Consider the following 23,215-nt stretch of genomic DNA (forward strand, 5'->3'; position numbering starts at 1 on the left):
TATAAATAACTTTCATTGTTTTACCGGAACTATTTTTAGAGATCTTTTCCCCACTTTGACCCCGCAATTTTACCAAAGGCAATTTCTCTGCATTGAATGTTAATAAAAACATACGGATAAGCTTCCATTGAACATACATGTAATAACTGTGAGGCGCCCAACAGGAAATTATATTGTCCGTTATTGCAAAAATACACAAATAATCATTTGTAAGCTTTAATAAAAAGAAATTTTTTGGATTTTGTGGAACATTGATTTTAATTCACTCGTGATCATAGAAAAAATATATATCATTTTCTATGACCACTTGGGAATTAAGATTGATATTCCACAAAATCCAACAAATATCCTCTATAGCTTGCACAATGCAGGTTTCCTAACATATACTCAAAGCTAATAAATAAAATATGTTATGCAATGAAAAACAGATAAAATGAGCCACATTCTGTGAGACTGGGCTTTATGCATATGCGTAAAGTGTCATCCTAGTTAAGCCTGTGTAGTCTGCACAGGCTAATCTGGGATGACACTTTCTACTTTTATGGAGATTTTCAATTAAATGAAGTCTCTTCTAAACGAAATTTCAGCCTAGGCAGAAAGTGTCTTCCCTGATTAGACTGTACAGAGGCTAATCTGTGATGACACTTGACCCACATGGATTAAACCCAGCTTGGAGTGGTCATGTGGTTCCTACCTCCTTCATGTTCTTCAGTTGCAGGAAGTGGTTCTTACACCAGCCCATCTCCCCTCCACCACCCTGGCGGCGGAACTCTCCCCGCTCACGCTTGTGCTCCCAGAGCTGTAATAGGCATAACATGGGAATATGTAGAATGTGGGAATTTGCATTACATGGGAATATGTAGAAAGTGGAAATATGCATGACATGGGAATATGTAGAATGTGTAAATATACATTACATGGGTATATGTAGAATGTGGAAATATGCACTACATGGGAATATGTAGAATGTGGAAATATGCATTTCATGGGTGTATGTAGAATGTTGAAATATGCACTAAATGGGAATATGTAGAATGTGGAAATATGCATTACATGGGAATATGTAGAATGTGGAAATATGCATTACATGGGAATATGTAGAATGTGGAAATATGCATTTCATGGGTGTATGTAGAATGTTGAAATATGCATTACATGGGTATATGTAGAATGTTGAAATATGCATTACATGGGAATATGTAGAATGTGGAAATATGCATTACATGGGAATATGTAGAATGTGGAAATATGCATTACATGGGAATATGTAGAATGTGAAAATATGCATGACAAGTAACAAAATAACTGTAATAAAATAAATCAAAGTTCAATCAAGTCCCATAAGTCATAACACCCATATCTCATAGCTCTCTTCAACTTTGTTTCAGATGGACTTCTAAGTATTTTATATTTTAAGGTTCCTTTTCACAGATTTTGGCATGTATTGACGTTTGTCATTAAATGCTTTATATTGATAAATTTAAACATTGGGTCTTAAAAGCTCTAGTAAATAAGAGCAGTCACCATAGGATGACATATGCCCCATAAAAATGCCTTTTCAAAACCTAAACGCAGATTTCGAAACCTAAACGCCGACCGTAAGTTCAATGTCAAGGTCAAAAGGGTCAAAATTTGAGTGCGTATTAAAAGGCCTTGTCCATATACTCATGCATACCAAATATGAAGGCTACAAATGAAGCGACATAGAAGTTATGAGCATTTTTCGAAACCTAAACGCAAAGTGTGTTGGACATGCGGACAGACAGACGGATATGCGCTCACTATACGCCCACTTTCGGGTGCATAAAAATGAGAATAAAATTAAAGAAAAAAAACTAGAGCTTTGTCACAGACGTGACGAATACCCCCACATGCCGCATTGACACATAATATTTTGCATGTCGTCTTCACAAAAAAACAGCGGACACATGCTCAATTTTTAAAACGCACTAAGTGACCCCTTGACCTAGTTTTTGACCCAGAAAGGCCCATGTTCTAACTTGGCCTTAAGATCATCTCCATAAAACTTCTGACCAAGTTTGGTGAAGATCTGATGTAAACTACTTGAATTAGAGAGCGGACACCATGCTGAATGTTAAAAAACACACTAAGTGACTCCGTGACCTAGTTTAAGGCCCGGAATGGACCATGTTCAAACTTGTCCTAGAGTTCATTTAGATAAAACTTGTGACCAAGTTTGGTGAGGATTGGATGAAAACTACTTGAATTAGAGAGCGGAAAACATGGTGAGGTTTAAAACACACTAAGCTACCCCGTGACCTAGTTTTTGACCCGGCATGACCCATATTCGAACTTGACCTAGACATCATCTAGATACAACTTCTGACCAAGTTTGGTGAAGATTGGATGAAAACTACTTGAATTAGAGAGCGGACAACATTGTGATGTTTAAAACGCACTAAGTGACCCCGTGACCTTGTTTTTGACCCGGCATGACCCATATTCAAACTTGCCCTAGACATTATCAAGATACAACTTCTGACCAATTTTGGTGAAGATTGGATAAAAACTACTTGAATTAGAGCGGACAACATGGTGAGGTTTAAAACACACTAAGTGACCCCGTGACCTAGTTTTTGACTCGGCATGGCCCATGTTCGAACCTGACCTACACAACATCTAGTTACAACTTCTGACCAAGTGTGGTGAAGATCGGATTTAAACTAATTGAAATAGAGAGCGGACACCATGCTCAATGTGTAAAACGTACTAAGTGACCCTGTGACCTAGTTTTTGATCGGGCATGGCCCATGTTCGAACTTGGCCTTCAGATCATCAAGATAAAACTTCTGACCAAGTTTGGTGAAGATTGGATGAAAACTACTTGAATAAGAGAGAGGACACCATGCTGAATGTTAAAAAACGCACTAAGTGACCCAGTGACCTAGTTTTTGACCCAGCAAGGCCCATGTTCGAACTTGGCCTCGGCAAGGCCCATGTTCGAACTTGGCCTTAAGATCATCTAGATACAACTTCTGACCAAGTTTGGTGAAGATCGGATGAAAACTACTTGAATTAGAGAGCGGACAACATGCTGAATGTTTAAAACGCACTCAGTGACCCCGTGACCTAGTTTTTGACCCGGCAAGGCCCATGTTCGAACTTGGCCTAGACATCATGAAGATACAACTTCTGACCAAGTTTGGTGAAGATCAGATGAAAACTACTTGAATTAGAGAGTGGACACTTAATACGGACCGACAGACAGGCCGACAAACTGACCAACCGACCGACAGACAAGTTCACTTCTATATACCCCCCTAAACTTCGTTTGTGGGGGTATAAAAAAGTAACCCTCAACTGGGCTCGAACCACTGACACTGGAGTAAAATTCTAACGCTTAGACCACTCGGCCATCCGTGCTCATACAATGAGTGATGTATTTTAATACTTTATATTTACAGTCCTTGTAGTGTCATAAAATAAAAGAACAAAAACAGAGCATGGTAAATGTTCAGTAATACTGTTTCCTCACAAATATCATAACTACAGCAAAAATTTGTAAATCTTAAACATTTTTTATTTTATTTGGTCAATTTACTAAAACGTGAAAAAGTCCCTTTAAGAATACCTTGTAGGCATTGAGAATGGCAATGGAGTCACTGTTGGATTCATCTGCCCATTCCAGCTTGTGTCTAAAACCATCAGGAGAAACATTATAATTGACGGGCAGAAAATTGCCATGAAAAGCGGATCCTGAACTTATCAAAATCAACTGCAGGACAAAAATACAAAATATATTAAACCATTAAGTAATGGTATACTGATGACGTCAATATTTATGTGGTGTTAAATGTTGGCAATTTTAGGAATGTTTTGAATAGGTGAAGTTGAATTGGTGCAAAATTGCCACAGACTGCCATAATAAAACCACCGCAAAATGAGTTATTTAAAAAATATTTGCAAGAAAATGTATGATAGTGATACAGCAAATCTGTTTTTGCAAATAAGAGGGCCAAGATGGCCCTAGTTCGCTCACCTGAGAAGAGTGTGTTCATTGAATTTTTACCAAATGTATTGGACTGTTTGTAAAACATGCATGCCTACATATGGGCTGTCATTTGTAATGGCAGCCATTGTGTGAATATGAATATTTTAGTCATTGTGACTTTGACTTTTGACCTTGGTTTCTTGAGTTGTCATCTGGACACCATTTTACAGTGTTGAGTCATTGTTATTAAGACGTTTGACCTAGTGACTTGAACATTATGTTGGTCATCTGCCAGTCATGATCAATGCAACTATGAAGATCATGAATCTAGGCGTAAGCATTGTCAGTAAATATCAAGAAACAATTTTATTGTTTTGAGTCACTGTGATGTTAATCTCTGATGTAGTGATTTGAAATTCAAAAGGGGTATTTTTATAATCATGATCAATGAGGGGTATTTTTATAATCATGATCAATGTACCTATGAAGTCTTTATCCTAGGTGAAAGTGTTTTTGAGTTATCATTTGAAAACCAATTTTTGTATTTTGAATCACTGTGACTGTCACCTTTGACCTAGTGAAGATCAATAGGGGTTATTGGTGAGTCATGATCAATGTAGCCAACAGTTAGCAATTTACAGTCTAACCTGCCTTCAGAGACCACCCAAGGTGAATCTAGGAAGTGGTCTCTTAACTGAGGTGGTCTCTGAGTACAGTTTGACCTGTCAGACCAGTTGGTCGTTGTTAATGCAACACATTAGCATATGTCAGTACATGCATGTGTATCTCGCTTTAGTATGTACATTATACATTCAAATATATATTAAGTGTTCGTTTTTATAGAAATATATACAGAAAAAAAAGTTGTTTGTTGTTTAATTGTATTTAATATATTAATATACATTTATTTAATAAAAAAATACATAAACATATTTACCTAATACATCAAACTTTACATACAAATAAATACAAATTATACCACTACAAATACAATAGGTAACAGTCATATAATTAAACAATTAAAATTGCAATAATACATACATAACAAATAAAAAGCATACATATCAAGCATAGCAACAATGAACATTATATTTACATGGAACAGCATACACATATTTACACATTACAACAATATTAAGATGGCCTGAAAAAGAAATCCTCAATCTTGGTCTGTTTCACCTTCTCTCCATTCATGGCTATATCACCTATCTGGTTGCTGGCTTCCATCAATGTCGCTAGTAGATCATGGTGCCCTTTCTTCACTGCCCAGTCCTTCAGTTTTCTGCTCATTTCCACTACCTCACTCATGGAGAGTGTTGTTTCTGATGTCGTCGCTTCCTCTTCTGTTGGGTTGGTGTCATCTTCCTCGTCACATCCATCTTCTTGTAGAATTTCCGGTGCTGACTTCTTCCATTCGTCCATGTCCGTTGCGCATGTTGTGAAGTCCCTGTCAATGTTGATGAGGTCCTTCACTTCACACCCAAATAAATCACGTGCTAATTTGTGCATGATGAGAGGCAAGTCGTCCTCAACATCATCACATTCACTTTTGTCACTTGTAATGTTTTCACTAACACTTTTTTCACGGTCATCTGCACATTTTTCACTGTCACTAGCACTAGCACTTTTTTCACTGTCACTCATGAATCCGCATTTTGCGAAACACTTGCCGATCGTCTCCGTCGTTGTCTCCTTCCATGCGCTGATGACCCAGTAGATAGCTTGTAGGATGTTAACCTCTTTCAAGTGCTTGAAAAATTATTTACCTCCCTATTTATACTGCTGTCCGTTACAAACTTACCTTTGAGTAAATATAGTCATTGTAATTAAAACAATTATTTGCAAACTTTAAGTACACAAATAATTAATGTGAGCCGAGTTTTCACAGTTTGCTCCCAATAACAGCGTGCAAGCGTGGATGCCAATTAGCGGATTATCACCTGCATTGTTAGTTGAGTGTCACCATCGCTTAGCAACTTCACTGCGAGACTGCAAAATGGTCGCTTACTGTCGTAACGAGTCTTAATTTGTAAGAAAAACAATGGTCGTTGGTCGCGGATTTAAGGTGGTTGTAAAGTAAAGCCATTTTTAATTGATTTTAGCTTGGGAGGAATTAATAACGGTCGTTTAGCGAGGTGGGTCGCTAAATGCAAGTGGTCGGATGTGCAGGTTAGACTGTACATTCCAAACCTAAATTTGGTACATGTATCTGTATTTTAGAACCCTTTATCAGCAGTAGCATATATCCATTGTTAATGTCTTCTTTAAACACAGCCTGTTGACCAGAGCTCACACACCAACAAATTACAGCAAAATGTTATTCCTGATCCCATATATTAACTGCATAAACAATCAATGTGTGTATCCTTCAGCATGACTCATTCCTTCCTCTCTCTCTAAATCAATGTTAGGCACCAATGGGTTAATATCAAATTGAGTTGTGTGTGTTTGTTCTTGTGTACTTGTAGATGAACTGTAGTGTCCTAGTCTGATAACAAAATAATAATTGTATAGTGTTTTCATAGTTGACATGTTAAGATTTTAAGTTACAAAACAAACAAATGAATTACATTCCATCTTGCATCGTTTCAAGGTCAGCCCACTGTTAGTCTGTCTGGAAATTGTCAATTTAGTGCTTTGTGATTAATTACCAAAAAAAACAAAACAACTTTAAACCACAAACATCTTAAAACACGAAGGCCCTAGTTCGCTCACCCGAGAGGAGTCAGTTCATTCAATCTTTACCAAATGTCAAACTTGACCTAGATATTGTCCAGACAAACATCCTGGTCAAGCTTCATCATTATTTCATCTGCGAGTCATGATCAATGTACCTATGAAGTTTCATGATCCTAGGCGTAAGCATTCTTGAGTTATCATCCGGAAACCATTTTTCTTAGTTGAGTCACCGTGACCTTGACAGCCATTGTGTGAATACGTTTTTTGGCACTGTGACCTTAACTTTTGACCTAGTGACCTGATAATCAATAGGGGTCATCTGCTAGTCATGATCAATATACCTATTAAGTTTCATAAACCTAGGCATAAGCGTTCTTGAGTTATCATCCAGAAACCATTTTACTATTTCAGGTCACCTTTGACCTTGACCTTTGACCTAGTGACCTGAAAATCAATAGGGGTCATCTGCGAGTCATGATCGCTGTACCTATGAAGTTTCATGATCCTAGGCATAAGCGTTCTTGAGTTATCATCAAGATACCATTTTAATATTTCAATAGGGGTCATCTTCCAGTCATGATCAATGTACCTATGAAGTTTTATGATCCTAGGCATAGGCCTTTTTGAGTTATCATCTGGAAACCATTTTACTATTTCAGGTCACCGTGACCTTTGACCTAGTGACCTGAAAATCAATAGGGGTCATCTACGAGTCATGATCAATATACCTATGAAGTTTCATGAATCTAGGCATAAGCGTTCTTGAGTTATCATCCAGAAACCATTTTACTATTTCAGGTCACCGTGACCTTGACCTTTGACCTAGTGACCTGAAAATCAATAGGGGTCATCTGCGAGTCATGATCATTGTACCTATGAAGTTTCATGATCCTAGGCATAAGTGTTCTTGAGTTATCATCCAGAAACCATTTTACTATTTCAGGTCACCGTGACCTTGACCTTTGACCTGAAAATCAATAGGGGTCATCTTCGAGTGATGATCAATGTACCTATGAAGTTTCATGATCCTAGGCATAAGCGTTCTTGAGTTATCATCTCAGGAAGTCAAGTGTGTTGTTTTTTCATGCAAGCAAGCAAGCAAGCCCTTTTGTTGGGTCAAATGACATTAGAAATGCTGCTTCTACATGGATTTGCTTAAAATGTGCCAAATTTTTTTTTTAAAGTTTGTTCAAATCCGGTTCAAAACCTGCTTTGATGCACAAATATTGCCATTGATGATTTTTTTCACTTATTAAGTCATATGTTACATCAGCTTTGCCTATTAGAATCGAAAATGATGCCTTGTATGGAGTCTTAGTGCTGCATGTATGATATAACCAAGTTTGGTTTTTCTACCTTAATTCTTGACGCAAAACGCTGTTACGCATGGCGCTTTCAACGGCAACTTTTATGAATAAATCTGTGTGTCATTGTACCGGAACTTTGTGATCTTTCTCAAAACAGATTACACCTGTGGGAAAAGTGCCTTTAATTCAAATTTGAAAGGGTTGGGTTCTCTTAAAGGTCACATAACCCCAAACCGGAACTCCTGTTTTTAGGGTTTCATGCAGTCAGTTTGATACTTAGCACACATTGTTGAGTGCATGCTGCCTAGGATTTGTAAAATACATTGCAAATGGTTAGTTTTGGTATCAACTTAAAGGTATATTTGTAAGCAATAAGAAAATAAGCCATTTTTGTGCTCTACTTTTTGTGTTGATGGTTTCTGGCTTTGAAAGTAGGTCATACTATTTGAGCCTAAAATGGCTGTCTGCACAGCTGTCAAAACCGGTTTGCATATTCTAAGGTAAATATTTTGAGTTAGCGCGTAAAGAATTTCTTGACATGCATTTTTTTCAAAAGATTATGCATTTATCTTTCCAATGATGTATGATGATATAGTGGGTATGCGCTTTATCATGATAAAAATTGATATCGAACTTCAACTATTTTATATGTAATATAGAAGGAAATTAATTGTGCATACCTAACCTATAAAGAAAAATGCCCCGCCCACTGGCGGCCATGTTTTTTCACCGATCTGGACCATTTTCGAACTTGCCCGAGATATCAATAAAACCAATGTTTTGACCAACTTTTATGATGATTGGACAAAAAATTGTGACTTCTAGAGTTTTTACAAGGTTTCTCTATAGCCAAATAGGGAAAACTGCCACTATATACATATAGAGAAAAATGCCCCGCTCACTGGCGGCCATGTTTTTTCACCAATCTGGACCATTTTCGAACTCATCCAAGATATCAATTAAATCAATGTTTTGACCACCTTTCATGATGATTGGGCAAAAATTGTGACTTCTAGAGTGTTTACAAGGTTTCTCTATAGCCAAATAAGGAAAACTGCCCCGCCCACTAGCGGACATAATTTTCAACAGACCGGAACCACTTTTGAACTCAATCAAGATATAATTAAGACAAACATTTTGACAAAGTTACATGAAGATTGAACATAAAATGTGACTTCTGCAGTGTTTACAAGGTTGTTCTTTTTTTTACCTAGTTTTTGACCCGACACAACCCAGTTTCGAACTCGGCCGAGATTTCATTGGGGCAAAGCTTCTGACCAAGTTTCATGAAGATAAGACAAGAAATGTGGCCTCTAGAGTGTTTACGAGCAAATGTTAACGGATAGACGAACGGACGACGGACAAAGACCGGTCAGAAAAGCTCACCTGAGCAATCAGGTGAGTTAAAAAAGAACAAAAGAAATTAAAAAACAACAAAAGAGAGTACAATACAAATGCCCAGATACTTGAAAGCATCCAGTCGCTGCTTGAATGGCTGAGCAAAGATGTTCTTGAGAGACATGGCCGCCCCGATAATTAGACACTCTTCCAGAAGCCCGAACACGTAGCCCAGCATGAGAAGTTTGCCCACGTGTATGTCCACTGGGAGGTCAGCCAGTACCCGGCCAACGAATGTGAGGTCACCATCATGGGGGTTGCCTTTACATGTCAGTGCACCCACCTGTTGAAAGGAAATTGCATTTGAAACATCAAAATCATGCTTTGAGTGTTTTGTTTAAACCTTTTTATTGCCACTGGATTGCATGGAAAGCCAACGTGAGGTCACCATCGTGTGGGTTGCTATTACATGTCAGTACACCAACCTGTTAGTAAGGTCATGCCATTTGTAATGGTTAATTGGGAAATTTCACATTGTGTAGCCAAAATGCATTAATCTCATCCATGTGACATTTTCATAAAAAACTGTTAATTTCCAGTCAATTTAATTTGATTGTTCTTCAAAATGTTGTATGTTTTGTATATATTGCAAACGCATGTTAATGACTATGAGCTGTACATGCTTAAGTCATATTAAACTACTCAGTGTTTTGATCTGTACTGTATTGTACACCAGACATCCTCATCTCCAGACAGACACTATATCCACTGGGCCACGGCAACCTCAACTGTTTTAATTGGCATATCACATGGAATAACTTATGAAATGACAAAGCAGAAGTTTGTCAAAAACTTTGTGAAAATTCGTAAAGTTTTTAATCATTGTTTGTCAGTTGATAACAGTGTACAAGAGTTACCAAAATTCAAGTTGATTTGTTCATTTCATTATGAAATTAGTTCCTATCACAAATGGTCATACTTAAATACGTGAAACCAAAATTCATAACAATACAAAATTGATCATTGAAACATAATTTATGTCATAAATGTCTTTTATTTAGAATAATACATAAAATAACAGTGAAATTCAACTTCACAGTTGATTTTCAGCAATTTTTATGTTAATTGAGGCATTTAAACTCAATTTTAAAGACATTGATGTTGTATGGCTTGATATAAGGATGCCCAAAACAGATGGCAGTTGATTGATGTTTATCATTTTTAGATTGATTTTAATTCTGAAAATCATTTTTATATATTAAAATTGAAATGAATGTCAGCTGAATCAGATTAAAATGAGCCACGACCTGGAAAAACTGAGCTTATTGCAGGTGCATTGAACAATGGGGACACTTGTGAAGTTTGCACAGACTAAACTGTGATGACACTTTTTATTCTAAACTGGAATTTTCATTTAGAAGAGACTTCATTTAATTACTAAAAATTCCATAACAGTTCACAGTGTCCCAGATTAGCCTGTGTAAATTGCACAGGCTATTCTGCACAGGCTATTCTGGGACGACACTATACACACACATGCATAAAGCCCCGTATTCCAAGAACGAGGCCACAATAACAACACCAGGTACCTCCTTGAGTATGAGAATGTTGCGCTCAATGTCCCCAAGGTTTGGGGGCGCCAGGGCCAAGGCCAGGATGGCCTTCGGTTCACCGAGATCTAGAATCTTTGTCTGCAGGATCAGCTTATCAAGAGGACACCTCTGAAATAGTGAAAAGAGACATTACCCTTTGCATGCTGGGATATTTGTCATCTGCTAAATTGGTGTCTGCTGAATTTCTAAAATCATAATTTTCTTCACTTTTTTTCAAAGACCACTATCAAAATAGCAAACAGTTTGGATCAAGATCAGACGCCACATTTTGTGGCATCTAATCTTGATCCAAACTGTTTGCAAAGGCCTTTAAAATTCGCTTCCAGCGCTATAAGGGTTAAGGCTTTATGCTGTCAAATTCTTTTATAGAATAATTTGAATATTTTAATATTTAAATTAATCATAGTGGAAGCTATTATTAGTTTTATCTGCTAATTTATGAACGGACTTAAAAAGAACGTCAATTTGAGTGAAGAACCAATAACTTCTTCATTACCAAACTTCCTCAAATTGTGTAACATTAAAACCTGATTACAAAACACAAAGCATGCATCTATGGAACGCCAATGCTGCCTTCTGATGGCACTGGTCTTTATGTTCTGTGCATCTACTAAGTTGTTTTGTGTAAACTACATTTTGTCCTGTAGGAACATCATTTTGTTCTGTACATTTTTCATTATGCTATGTGCATTTGCAATATCGTTTTGTACTAACGACATTTTGTTAGGTGCATACATCATTTCGTTCTGTGCATTCATCAGTATGTTGTGTGCATTTACCAACCCGTTTTGTACTAACGACATTTTGTTACGTTCATACATCATTTCGTTCTGTGCATTTGTCATTATGATGTGTGCATTTACTAACTCGTTCTGTATTAACGACATTTCATTTAGTGCATACATCATTTCGTTGTGTGCATTTGTCATTATGTTGTGTGCATTTGTCATTATGTTGTGTGCATTTGTCATTATGTTGTGTGCATTTGTCATTATGTTGTGTGCATTCGTCATTATGTTGTGTGCATTCGTCATTATGTTGTGTGCATTCGTCATTATGTTGTGTGCATTTGTCACTATGTTGTGTGCATTTGTCATTATGTTGTGTGCATTTTGAGATTTCATTGGGGCAAAGCTTCTGACCAAGTTTCATGAAGATGGGACAAGAAATGTGGCCTCTAGAGTGTTTACGAGCAAATGTTAACAGACGGACGGACGACGGACAAAGACCGGTCAGAAAAGCTCATCTGAGCAATCAGGTGAGCTAAAAATATACAGAACAATATGATGTTTCTACAGGAAAAAATGTAGTTTACACAAAACAACTTAGTAAATGCACAGAATATAAAGACCAGTGCCATCAGAAGGCAGAATTGGCGGTCCATATGCATCCCGCCTCCCAACCTAGTAATTGCCATACCGCTCTCCCTCCCACATTCACACTACACAAACTTGCTAACTTGATTCACACTTCACCACTTAGATATATATTTTGAAGCATGTGTAGTCCCTTAGAAAGTTAAATTTATGTAGATCTTTCTTACTAGATTTAAGTTTTAAAGGCTTCATTTCCAACCCTTAGTTACTGATCAGCAGCAAACAGCATAAAACCTGAACAGACTGCAAGTTACTAGCAGGCTGTTCTGGTTTTATGCTGTTTGCACATAGCCATATTCACTTTTAATCTGAGTGGGAAAGGGTTAATCGTTTATTTTGCTCAACAGTCAATGCAAATACATGCCTAACATTTACTAGGTTTAACATAAGTTTTCATAATGAACTAATGCCCTACACAATCAAATTGTTATACTTTACTAATTGTGGTACATATATATAAATATATATATATATATATATATATATATATATATATATATATATATATATATATATATATATATATATATACATATAATATAATAAAACTCAATTATTTTGACTATAATACATCCCTTAGTCACATTTAATGTAAATTACCTAATATATGCACATGTGGGCCTTAATTTGGGATTATACGATACATTTCATCAGCTTCATGCACATGGGAGCCTTAATTTGGGATTATACGATACATTTCATCAGCTCCATGCACATGGGAGCCTTTATTTGGGAATATACGGTACATTTCATCAGCTTCATGCACATGTGGGCCTTAATTTGGAATTATACGGTATATTTCATCAGCTTCATGCCTATGTGGGCCTTTATTTGGGATTATATGGTATATTTCATCAGCTTCATGCCTATGTGGGCCTTTATTTGGGATTATACGGTACATTTTACCAGCTTCATGCAAATGGGGACCTTAATAAGGGATTATACAGTACATGTGATCAGCTTCATGCACATGTGGGCCTTAATTAGGGATTATACAGTATATTTTATCAGCTTCATGCACACGGGGCATATGGGCCTTAATTAGGGATTATACAGTACATTTTATCAGCTTCATGCACACGGGGCCTTAATTAGGGATTATATGTTACATTTTATCAGCTTCATACACATGTGGGCCTTAATTAGGGATTATACAGTCCATTTTATCAGCTTCATGGACATGGGGCCTTAATTAGGGGTTATAAAGTATATTTTATCAGCTTCATGCACATGGGGCCTTAATTAGGGGTTATATGGTACATTTCATCAGCTTTATGCACATGGGGCCTTAATTAGGGATTATACAGTATATTTTATCATCTTCATACACATGTGGGCCTTAATTAGGGATTATACAGTACATATCATCAGCTTCATGCACATGGGGGCTTTAATAAGGGATTATACGGTACATTTCATCAGCTTCATGCACATGGGGGCCTCCAATAGGGATTACACAGTACATTTCATCAGCTTTACTCCTACCTGCATCTCTGGGAGACCATAATCCTCAAGGTGGTTGTTATAGAATTGTTTTGAGACGAGACGGTACACACGACCATTGGAAACACGACCAGCTCGACCTGAATCATAGAATTATGTGATGCTTTGAATTGTGATGTTTATCTGCATTAAGTCTTTTTTTAACATAATGATGTGTCAAAAATATTTTTCGCATAGATCCATTTACAGTATTATATAAATCAGTGTCCTGCAGAAGCTGCAAAATTGCCATTCAATTCCATAATGTTAAAAAATGTCTAAAAAAATTGGTCAAATTGAAAATTATGTCCTACTTAAAATAAAATGAATTGTAAAAAAAAAGCATAAACTTATCTGGGACAAATATCAAATTTCTATAAGTTTACAAAATAGAAAAAAAATAATTGTTTTAGATCTGCCCTCTGATTTGTCTAATAAAATATGATGCAACCATCTTAAAAAATTATTAAAATAATGCATTTGAAATATTTTTCTATATTGAAGAATATGCAATTTGTTTTCTGAGATATGTGTTCTATACAAAAAAAGTGCTGGATTTAAGGACATTAAGGACATCTCGCAAAAGAACAACATTTAAAAACAAATAATAGTTTGTTAAGTTGAAAAACATTAATTTTTAGTTCATAAGTCTTTGTCTCAAAAGTTTGAATAATGTCCACAAGTGTTCTTGAGCTATGAGACATTTGTCCTTTGATACCTAGGTAGAACACTGTATAATTTAAGCAGTTTCACAACAAAACATATATTAGTGACATTAGTAATAATGTTGGGATATCCCACTGCCACATATTTGCCTGTCAATCCTGCACATACATTTTGTGGCTCTAGCACTATAATATAAAGATGCTTTATACATATATTTAACGGCAATCTTAACAGAATTTCCCAAAAACGTTTTCAAACTTCCCCATTAAACTCAATAATTAGTTTATTGAGTTTATTTTCCATATAATACCATAGCACTAAAAACTATTTATTTAATCATGTGAAAAAAAATTATGCATTTATGAAAAATTGGAATATTTTATATATAATAATATCAATAATGTCTCATTTTCCCGAATTTCATGCTTTATCTCGCTATATTTCCAATTCCAAAAGCCACAGGCTGTAGGATATAAAGCACACAATAAAAATGACTGAATAGAATATCAGATAAGCCCATAGGAAAGTCGAATGTGACTACACCAGATGTGCATAAGCACCAATATATCACAGTATTGACTCAATGATCTTAAATAATCTGCTAAATATTCATTGTTTATATTCCATCCATTATTTGCATTATGAATATTGAAAATACAAAACAACATCAAGTTTGAAAAAAATGCATGTGTGCTCACCTCATTTAATGCTGTTGTAAGGAAATAGATGTAATCATGTGTAATCATTGTTTCTCACCAAATATAAGAACTTTTTTCCTAAATTTAATTTTAAGCAAATTATTTTTCAAAATATGACTTATTATTTAACAGGTTTCCGAGCTCAGCAATAGGTCTTGTTTCACCATGATGATGGATATATTTTAATTTTTTATCAAGGAGTAATTCAGTCTTTAATGGATATTTAGTCGCATAATTCTCATATATAACTTAAATGTGATAACCTTGATGTCATACATAACAAGAGGGCCTGAAAGGCCCAAAGTCGCTCACCTGAGATAACAAGATATTTTGGGACAAATCTTCTGACCAAGTTTCATGAAGACCGCCACTTGGAAGCCATGTTTTTCAAGCAAACATAATTATTTTTTAAATCATCCAAGATATCATTGAGACCAATCTTCTGACTAAATTTCATGAAGATTGGACAATAAATGTGGCCTCTAGAGTGTTAACAAGGTTTTACTATAGCCATATAAGGAAAAATGCCCCGCCCCCTGGCGGCCATGTTTTTCAACCAAAGGGCATCATTTTTGAATCTCTTCTAAGATATTATTGGGATGAATCTTCTGACCAATGTTCATGAAGATTGGACAATAAATGTGGCCTCTAGAGTGATAACAAGATTTTATAATAGCCATTTATAGCCATATAAGGAAAAATGCCCCGCCCCTTGACAGCCATCTTTTTCAAGCAAAGGTTACCATTTTCAAACTCATCCAAGATATCATTGGGACAAATCTTCTGATTAAGTTTCAAGAATATCGGAAAATAAATGTGGCCTCTAGAGTGTTAACAAGGTTTTACTATAGCCATATAAGGAAAAATGCCCTGCTCCCTGGTGGCCATGTTTTTTAACCAACCAGCATCATTTTCGAACTCTTCATAGATATTATTGGGATGAATCTTCTGACCAAGTTTCATGAAGATTGGACAATAAATGTGGCCTCTAGAGTGTTAACAAGATTTTACTATAGCCATGTAAGGAAAAATGTCCAGCCCCTTGCAGCCATGTTTTTCAAGCAAAGGTTTCCATTTTTGAACTCATCCAAGATATCATTGGAAAAAATCTTCTGAGCAAGTTTCATGAAGATCGGAAAATAAATGTGGACTCTAGAGTGTTAACAAGGTTTTACTATATAGCCATATAAGGAACAAGATGCGTTTGTGAAACACAATGTCCCCCTATATGATGTTTGACCTTGAAGAATGACCTTGACCTTGTGAAGGATGACCTTGACCTTTCACCACTCAAAATGTGCAGCTCCATGAGATACACATGCATGCCAAATATCAAGTTGCTATCTTCAATATTGCAAAAGAATTCATAAAATAAGCGATTTGGGCCACATATATTTGAACTCTGACCTTGAAGGATGACCTTGACCTTTCACCACTCAAAATGTGCAGCTCCATGAGATGCACATGCATGCCAAATATCAAGTTGCTATCTTCAATATTGCAAAAGTATTTATAAAATAAGCGATTTGGGCCGTATATATTTGACCTCTGACCTTAAAGGATGACCTTGACCTTTCACCACTCAAAATGTGCAGCTCCATGATATACACATGCATGCCAAATATCAAGTTGCTATCTTCAATATTGCAAAAGTATTCATAAAATGAGCGATTTTGGCCACATATATTTGACCTCTGACCTTGAAGGATGACCTTGACCTTGACCTTTCACCACTCAAAATGTGCAGCTTCATAAGATACATATGCATGCCAAATATGAAGTTGCTATCTTCAATATAGCAAACGTTATTGCAAAATGTTAAAGTTGGCGCAAACAGACAGACAGACCAATGGACCAACAGACCAACAGACCAACAGACCAACAGACAGACAGGGCAAAAACAATATGTCCCCCACTACTATAGTGGGGGACATAAAAATGCCCCTACCCTTGGCAGCCATGTTTTTCAACCAACCGGCATCATTTTCAAACTCGTCCAAGATAGTATTGGGATAAATCCTCTGACCAAGTTTCATGAAGATCAGACAATAAATGTGGCCTCTAGAATGTTAACAAGATTTTACTATAGCCATATATAGCCATATAAGGAAAAATGCCCTGCCTCTTGGCAGCCATGTTTTTCAAGGAAACTTAACCATTTTCGAACTCAACTGTCCAGAAAAGGAATGTTCTGACCAAATTTCATGAAGATTGGACCAAAAATGTGACTTCTAGAGTGTTCACATGTTTTCACTATAAACATATAGAGAAAACTGCCCCGCCTCCTGGCGGCCATGTTTTTCACCGATCTGGACCATTTTCGAAGTCGTCCGAGATATAAATGAAACCAATGTTTCATGATGATTGGGCAAAAATTGTGACTTCTAGAGTGTTCACAAGGTTTCTCTATAGCAATATAAGTAATACTGCCTTGCCCCCTGGCGGCCATGTTTTTTAACAGACCGGAACCATTTTTGAACTCAACCAACATATCATTTAAACAAACATGTTGACAAAGTTACATGAAGATTTGGCGTCAAATGTGACTTCTACAGTGTTCACAAGGTTATTCTTTTTTTTGACCTAGTGACCTAGTTTTTGACCCAGCATGACCCAGTTTCAAACTCAGTCGAGGTATCAATGGGACAAATGTTCTGACAAAGTTTCATGAAGATTGGACAATAAATGTGGCCTCTAGAGTGTTCACAAGGCAAAGTGTTGACGACGAACAACGGACAATAGGCGATCACAAAAGCTCACCATGAGCACGTTGTGCTCAGGTGAGCTAAAAATAAATTTCATCAACTGCCATAAATATCAAAGAATCAAATATTCAATAAATAAATGTCAATTGACTAAACTTTTTTTGTTATATTTGCGCACATAAAATCTTTTTAAGTTAAATTACTTTTTTTTTTCATTTAAACACTAAGCCATTACAAATATCATCAGGTTGGGAAACCATTGAGCCGCATTCTGTGAAAACTGGACTTAATGCATGTGTGTAAAGTGTCATCCCAGATTAGCCTGTGCAGTGTGCACAGGCTTATTAAGGTCAACACTTATCTCGTCAGTAGAATTAAATCAAGTCTGGATGGAAAGAATCGTCCCTGATTAGCCAGTGTAGACTGCACAGGCTAATATGTGACGACACTATCCCAACATGCTTTAAGCCCAGTCATCCCAGAACAAGACTTGGTTTATGCCCAAGTTAACACCAGACCTACCTTTCCTCTGTACACAGTTTGCCTTGGACGCCCAGTGGACCTGTAGGCTCGTGTAGTTTGTCTCCATTTCACACACAAGGTTCTTTGTCAGGCAAAAGTCGATAACTGCAAGACATAAAACACTAGCCATTAAACTAGCAATGATTTATTGTTTAGCGTCATTCACTTATATTTGAAGATGTGGAGGTTGTAAATTTCCTGTCCAAATATGTTCAAAAAGTATAGTAATGGCTATCAATTTGGGTTAAAGGTCATGCAAACACAAAATGTAACAAGGGCTGTTTGTAAAACATGCATGCCCCCCATATGGGCTGTCCGTTGTAGTGGCAGCCATTGTGTTAATACGTTTTTTGTCACTGTGACCTTGACCTTTGACCTAGTGACCTCAAAATCAAATAGGGGTCATCTGCGAGTCATGATCAATCTTCCCATGAAGTTTCATGATCCTAGGCATATGCGTTCTTGAGTTATCATCCGAAAACCATTTTACTATTTCGGGTCACCATGACCTTGACCTTTGACCTAGTGACCTCAAAATCAATAGGAGTCATCTGCGAGTCATGAACAATCTACCCATGAAGTTTCATGATCCTAGGCATATGCGTTCTTGAGTTATCATACGAAAACCATTTTACTTTTTCGTGTCACCGTGACCTTGACCTTTGACCTTGTGACCTCAAAATCAATAGGGGTCATCTGCAAGTCATGATCTATCTAATGATGAAGTTTCATGATCCTAGGCGTATGCATTCTTGAGTTATCATCCGGAAACCATTTTACTATTCCGGGTCAACGTGACCATGACCTTGGACCTAGTGACCTCAAAATCAATAGGGGTCATCTGCAAGTCATGATCAATCTACCTAGGCGTATGTGTTCTTGAGTTATCATCCGGAGACCATTTTTCTATTTCGGGTCACCATGACCTTGACCTTTGACCTAGTGACCTCAAAATCGATAGGGATCATCTGCGAGTCATGATCAATGTACCTATGAAGTTTCATGATCCTAGGCCCAAGCGTTCTTGAGTTATCATCCGGAAACCACCTGGTGGACGGACCGACCGACAGACCGACAGACATGAGCAAAGCAATATACCCCCTCTTCTTTGAAGGGGGGCATAAATATATTTCAATGCTTAAACACAAAATAAGGGGCTTTTACAAAACAATGATATTAAAAAGATGTGACAAATTCATTAAAGTACTGGGCACATTTAATGGAAAATGCAATCTCTAAACAATTAATATTTGACCTTTAAAATGAAAGATGATTGAACAATCTAGGAGTCGGCAAAATTAAATAAAGTTTTAACCTTTTATGCATCAGTATTATAAAAAAAGTTCTTTTTGTACATTTTTTCCGACAAGATTATTTCTTATTTTATTTTTTTTTAATTCAGCTGTTTGCTGTTATTTACATGTTTCTAACGTATTCCGAATCCTCAGATTTTGCAGCAGTAACTTGGTGTTGCAACTGTGGACAAAAGTCTAGTACAGTGTTTGAAATTTGACAAAAAGTAACAGATATTCCATTTGTTGGGTCAAGGATTATAGACCGGCCTTAAGGTTTACATCAAAGTTTAAATAATACGTAGCTCTGCTTTTTTTGGTCCAGGATATTTGGCTAACACTAAAGTTCATAAAAAATGTCATATAGTCTGAACATGGCTGATTCACCCTTTACCACTTAGATACGTATTTTAACGCATTTTAGTCCCTTAGACAGTCAAATATAATTAAATGCCTTTCTTACTAGATCCAAGTTTTAAAGGTTTCAGTTCCAACACTTCGATACTGATGAGCAGCAAACAGCATAAAACCTGAACAGACTGCGAGTTACACATAGCCATTTTCAATTAGCTTCTAAGTGGGAAGGGGTTTATGCCACACGAATCTTTTCCCAAGCAAGATCTGTACAATTGGAAATAAACATGTGAATTTATCTGTCGTCCCTGATTTATCCTAAAGTTAACGATTAATCGCAGACTTTCTGCTTTGAAGTAGTTAAAAAATAAAAGCATTTTTAAGAAACTACCAAAGACACTCTAAATGGCTGCAAATCATTGTGACCTTCTGTAAACTTCTAAATTATTTGCTTTAAGAATTTTAAGAGCATTTAAAAAGGCTGCAATCTGAGTAAAATAAAACTTATAATAAAGTGAATGTTTGACTACAAATTTAAACACTAAGTAAAATGGCTATTTTAGGGCACTTAAACCTCAAATTGAGTGCTTATCTGGTGATATTGTGTTCTTAAACCCTTTAACAATCAGATACGTATTTTGACGTTTTTGTCGTCCCATACCAAGTTAAATCTAATTAAAGACCTTTATTTCTAGATTCAAGTTTTACAGGCTTCATTTCAAACCCTTAGATACTGATGAGCAGCAAACACCATAAAATATTAACAGACTAAGAGTTAATTGCAGGTTATTCTGGTTCTATGCTGTTTGCAAATAGCCATTTTCACTTTGCCTCTGAGTGGGAAAGGGTAAATAGTATACTGGATGATCAACAGACCATATTTGATATCCGGTACAGTAATGGAGCTCTCTGCGATGTTCGTGGACAGGATAACCTTCCTCATGCCCTCCCCTGGCTTGGTGAACACCAGACCTTGTTCCTCATTTGTGATACTCGAGTGGAGAGGTATCAGCCTTAGCCTGCAAATGTTCATTTTGCGTAAAGTGTCGTCCCAGATAAGCCTGTGCAGTTCACACAGGCTAATCAGGGAATACAATTTCTGCCTAAACTGGATTGGACAACACTTTATGCAGATAAATTAAACCCCTTGTTCAAAGACCATGGCCAATATATAATATATACACATACAATAAGATAACAAAAGGGTTTAAAAAGAACCAATACAAACATTTGAGTGGATGACTTACTGGTGTTTGAGGGCCATGGGTTTCAACAGCTCATCCAAACTAGTGATCTCATGAAGCCCTACAATGCACACAGAATCGGTATCAGTTAACCTCATCAACCTCTAGCCCACAGCAACAAATGTCATAAAAGATGCAATAAAAACAAGAGGGCAATCGTCATAAAAAATCCGAAGATAAACTTTAGTTTGTAACAAAAGTGTAGATTAAGCCCCACTGAATTATGTCACAATAATGTAGCAAATTGTAGCAATTATGTTTTAGGAACAGGTGCTATGCTAAATGCCTCCAAATTTGAGCAGTTGCACAAGTTTGAATCTACAGACAGAGAGATGACAGATAGCTTGGCTGTGTTGTGTGGGTAGACGGACAGAAAGACCTCCACGGTAAATCCAAAGTCCCAACCTTTCTATTTAATTGGGAATTGGGGGGGGGGGGATGATTAAATATTTAAAAATTGTTTGACATATTATTAGAAAGAAAAAACAAAGTTGATGGCAATAATGTGTGATCATTGAACAATCAGCATTACTTTAACATGTATTACCTATGTTAAATATTTCAAAACATTTTAGTTCCAAATTACAATTTACATTGCATCTGTGAAGAAGGTATTTTCAGTGGTCAATAATAACTGAAAGAAGGAAGACGACTGACCTGGTAGGAAGATAAGGACAGTCCCTCTCATTGGAGCAAAACCTGTCTGACTTCGTCTGAAATACAAGTTGTATAAGCAGTGCTCTGAGAAAATAGTGCTTATTGCATGTGCGTAGTGTCGTTCCTTTTGAAGGTTGTTGGAATAATTGTATTCATTTTTTTCCAATTGATCAACACATTCTAAATAAAATTGCTTTCCTAATGAAAACAAGCACAATGAGACTTTTTATTACAAGACTATTGCCAAGCAATATATGTCCCCTACCGGCCCCACCATTGTCAGAAAAGTGTGACAGACAGACAGACAGACTCACAGAGCGCAAACCATAAGTCCCCTCCGGTGATGGGACAAACAAACAAAATATCTTAGCACAAGATATTTTAACAAGGCTTTTATGAGAGTACGCAGCCAGTCTACAATGAAATACCCTTGTCTACAATGAAATACCCTTGTCTACAATGAAATACCCTTGTCTACAATGAAATACCCTTGTTCTTTTTCCTCCATGACGTCAAAGCGCTCTATCAGTTTCACTGCCAGGCTGAGGGCCTCTGGGGCTACACAGGGGTCACCCTCATTTTGGTGAGGAACCTTAAATGGAACTAGATTCCAATAGTTTGTATTCCATTTTCATTTAACTGAAATGCCTCTAGTAATTAAAAGCTAAGCTACAAAGACAAATAGCAGAATAGGTCTATGGTACAGATAATTTTCACAGCCCCCCCCCCCAAAAGCAATGCATGTGTGTTAAGTGTCATCATAGATTAGCCCAGGGATTTGTTTCCTACTTTATAAAATACCAGAAAACAACATGTTTTCAATTAGTAAAAAAACAACAAATTTCCAATTTGCTGTAAAAAAAATCCCAATTGAAGTTTAAAAAGAAGAAGATATTTTATAAATAACATTTAGTTAGTTTCCCTATGCAGCTCTATGGCTTGAACATAAGTAAACATAATATTTCCAACTTGACAACACTTAGTTATCAATGTTAAAGTATTTGTGAGCAAAAAATAAAATACACCAATTTACCAATATGAAGACTTCACAACGGAAATTTTCAATTTCATGTTTTTTTGCACATATTTTTCCCAATTAACGGTAGTCTAGTACCTGTACTTTTCCCAATCATGAAAAAATCGCTTTCCACTTTTAAAATATATTTTTAGTTTCAACGAAGGCTCTTGTGAATCCTGTATTTGCGGAAAGTATCTTCCCTGTCAACCTAAGATGACTCTTTACCCTCATGAATTAAGCCCAGTTTTCCCAGAACAAGGCTCAAGTACAGGTTCCAAGCTTGCAAGGAGAAACCCTGTAGACAATTACATA

At 36.5% G+C, this 23,215-nt stretch overlaps 1 protein-coding gene across 2 annotated transcripts in view; it reads right to left on the reverse strand.

Annotated features, from left to right (window-relative positions):
- The window catches only part of LOC127871395 (ATP-dependent RNA helicase TDRD9-like), a 108,075-nt gene that overhangs the window by 46,827 nt on the left and 38,033 nt on the right, over positions 1-23,215 (reverse strand). For both annotated transcript variants that reach the window (XM_052414300.1, XM_052414299.1), the window contains 10 exons: positions 22,374-22,477; positions 21,886-21,941; positions 21,232-21,289; positions 20,861-21,003; positions 18,339-18,443; positions 13,751-13,848; positions 10,866-10,997; positions 9,405-9,619; positions 3,593-3,656; positions 695-799 (listed from right to left, as the gene is read on the reverse strand). In XM_052414300.1, coding sequence (XP_052270260.1) covers positions 695-799; positions 3,593-3,656; positions 9,405-9,619; positions 10,866-10,997; positions 13,751-13,848; positions 18,339-18,443; positions 20,861-21,003; positions 21,232-21,289; positions 21,886-21,941; positions 22,374-22,477 — 1,080 coding nt within the window. The remainder of the gene's footprint in view (positions 1-694; positions 800-3,592; positions 3,657-9,404; positions 9,620-10,865; positions 10,998-13,750; positions 13,849-18,338; positions 18,444-20,860; positions 21,004-21,231; positions 21,290-21,885; positions 21,942-22,373; positions 22,478-23,215) is intronic.

Source organism: Dreissena polymorpha, chromosome 3 (genome assembly GCF_020536995.1).
Source record: "Dreissena polymorpha isolate Duluth1 chromosome 3, UMN_Dpol_1.0, whole genome shotgun sequence".
Lineage (NCBI taxonomy): Eukaryota > Metazoa > Mollusca > Bivalvia > Myida > Dreissenidae > Dreissena > Dreissena polymorpha.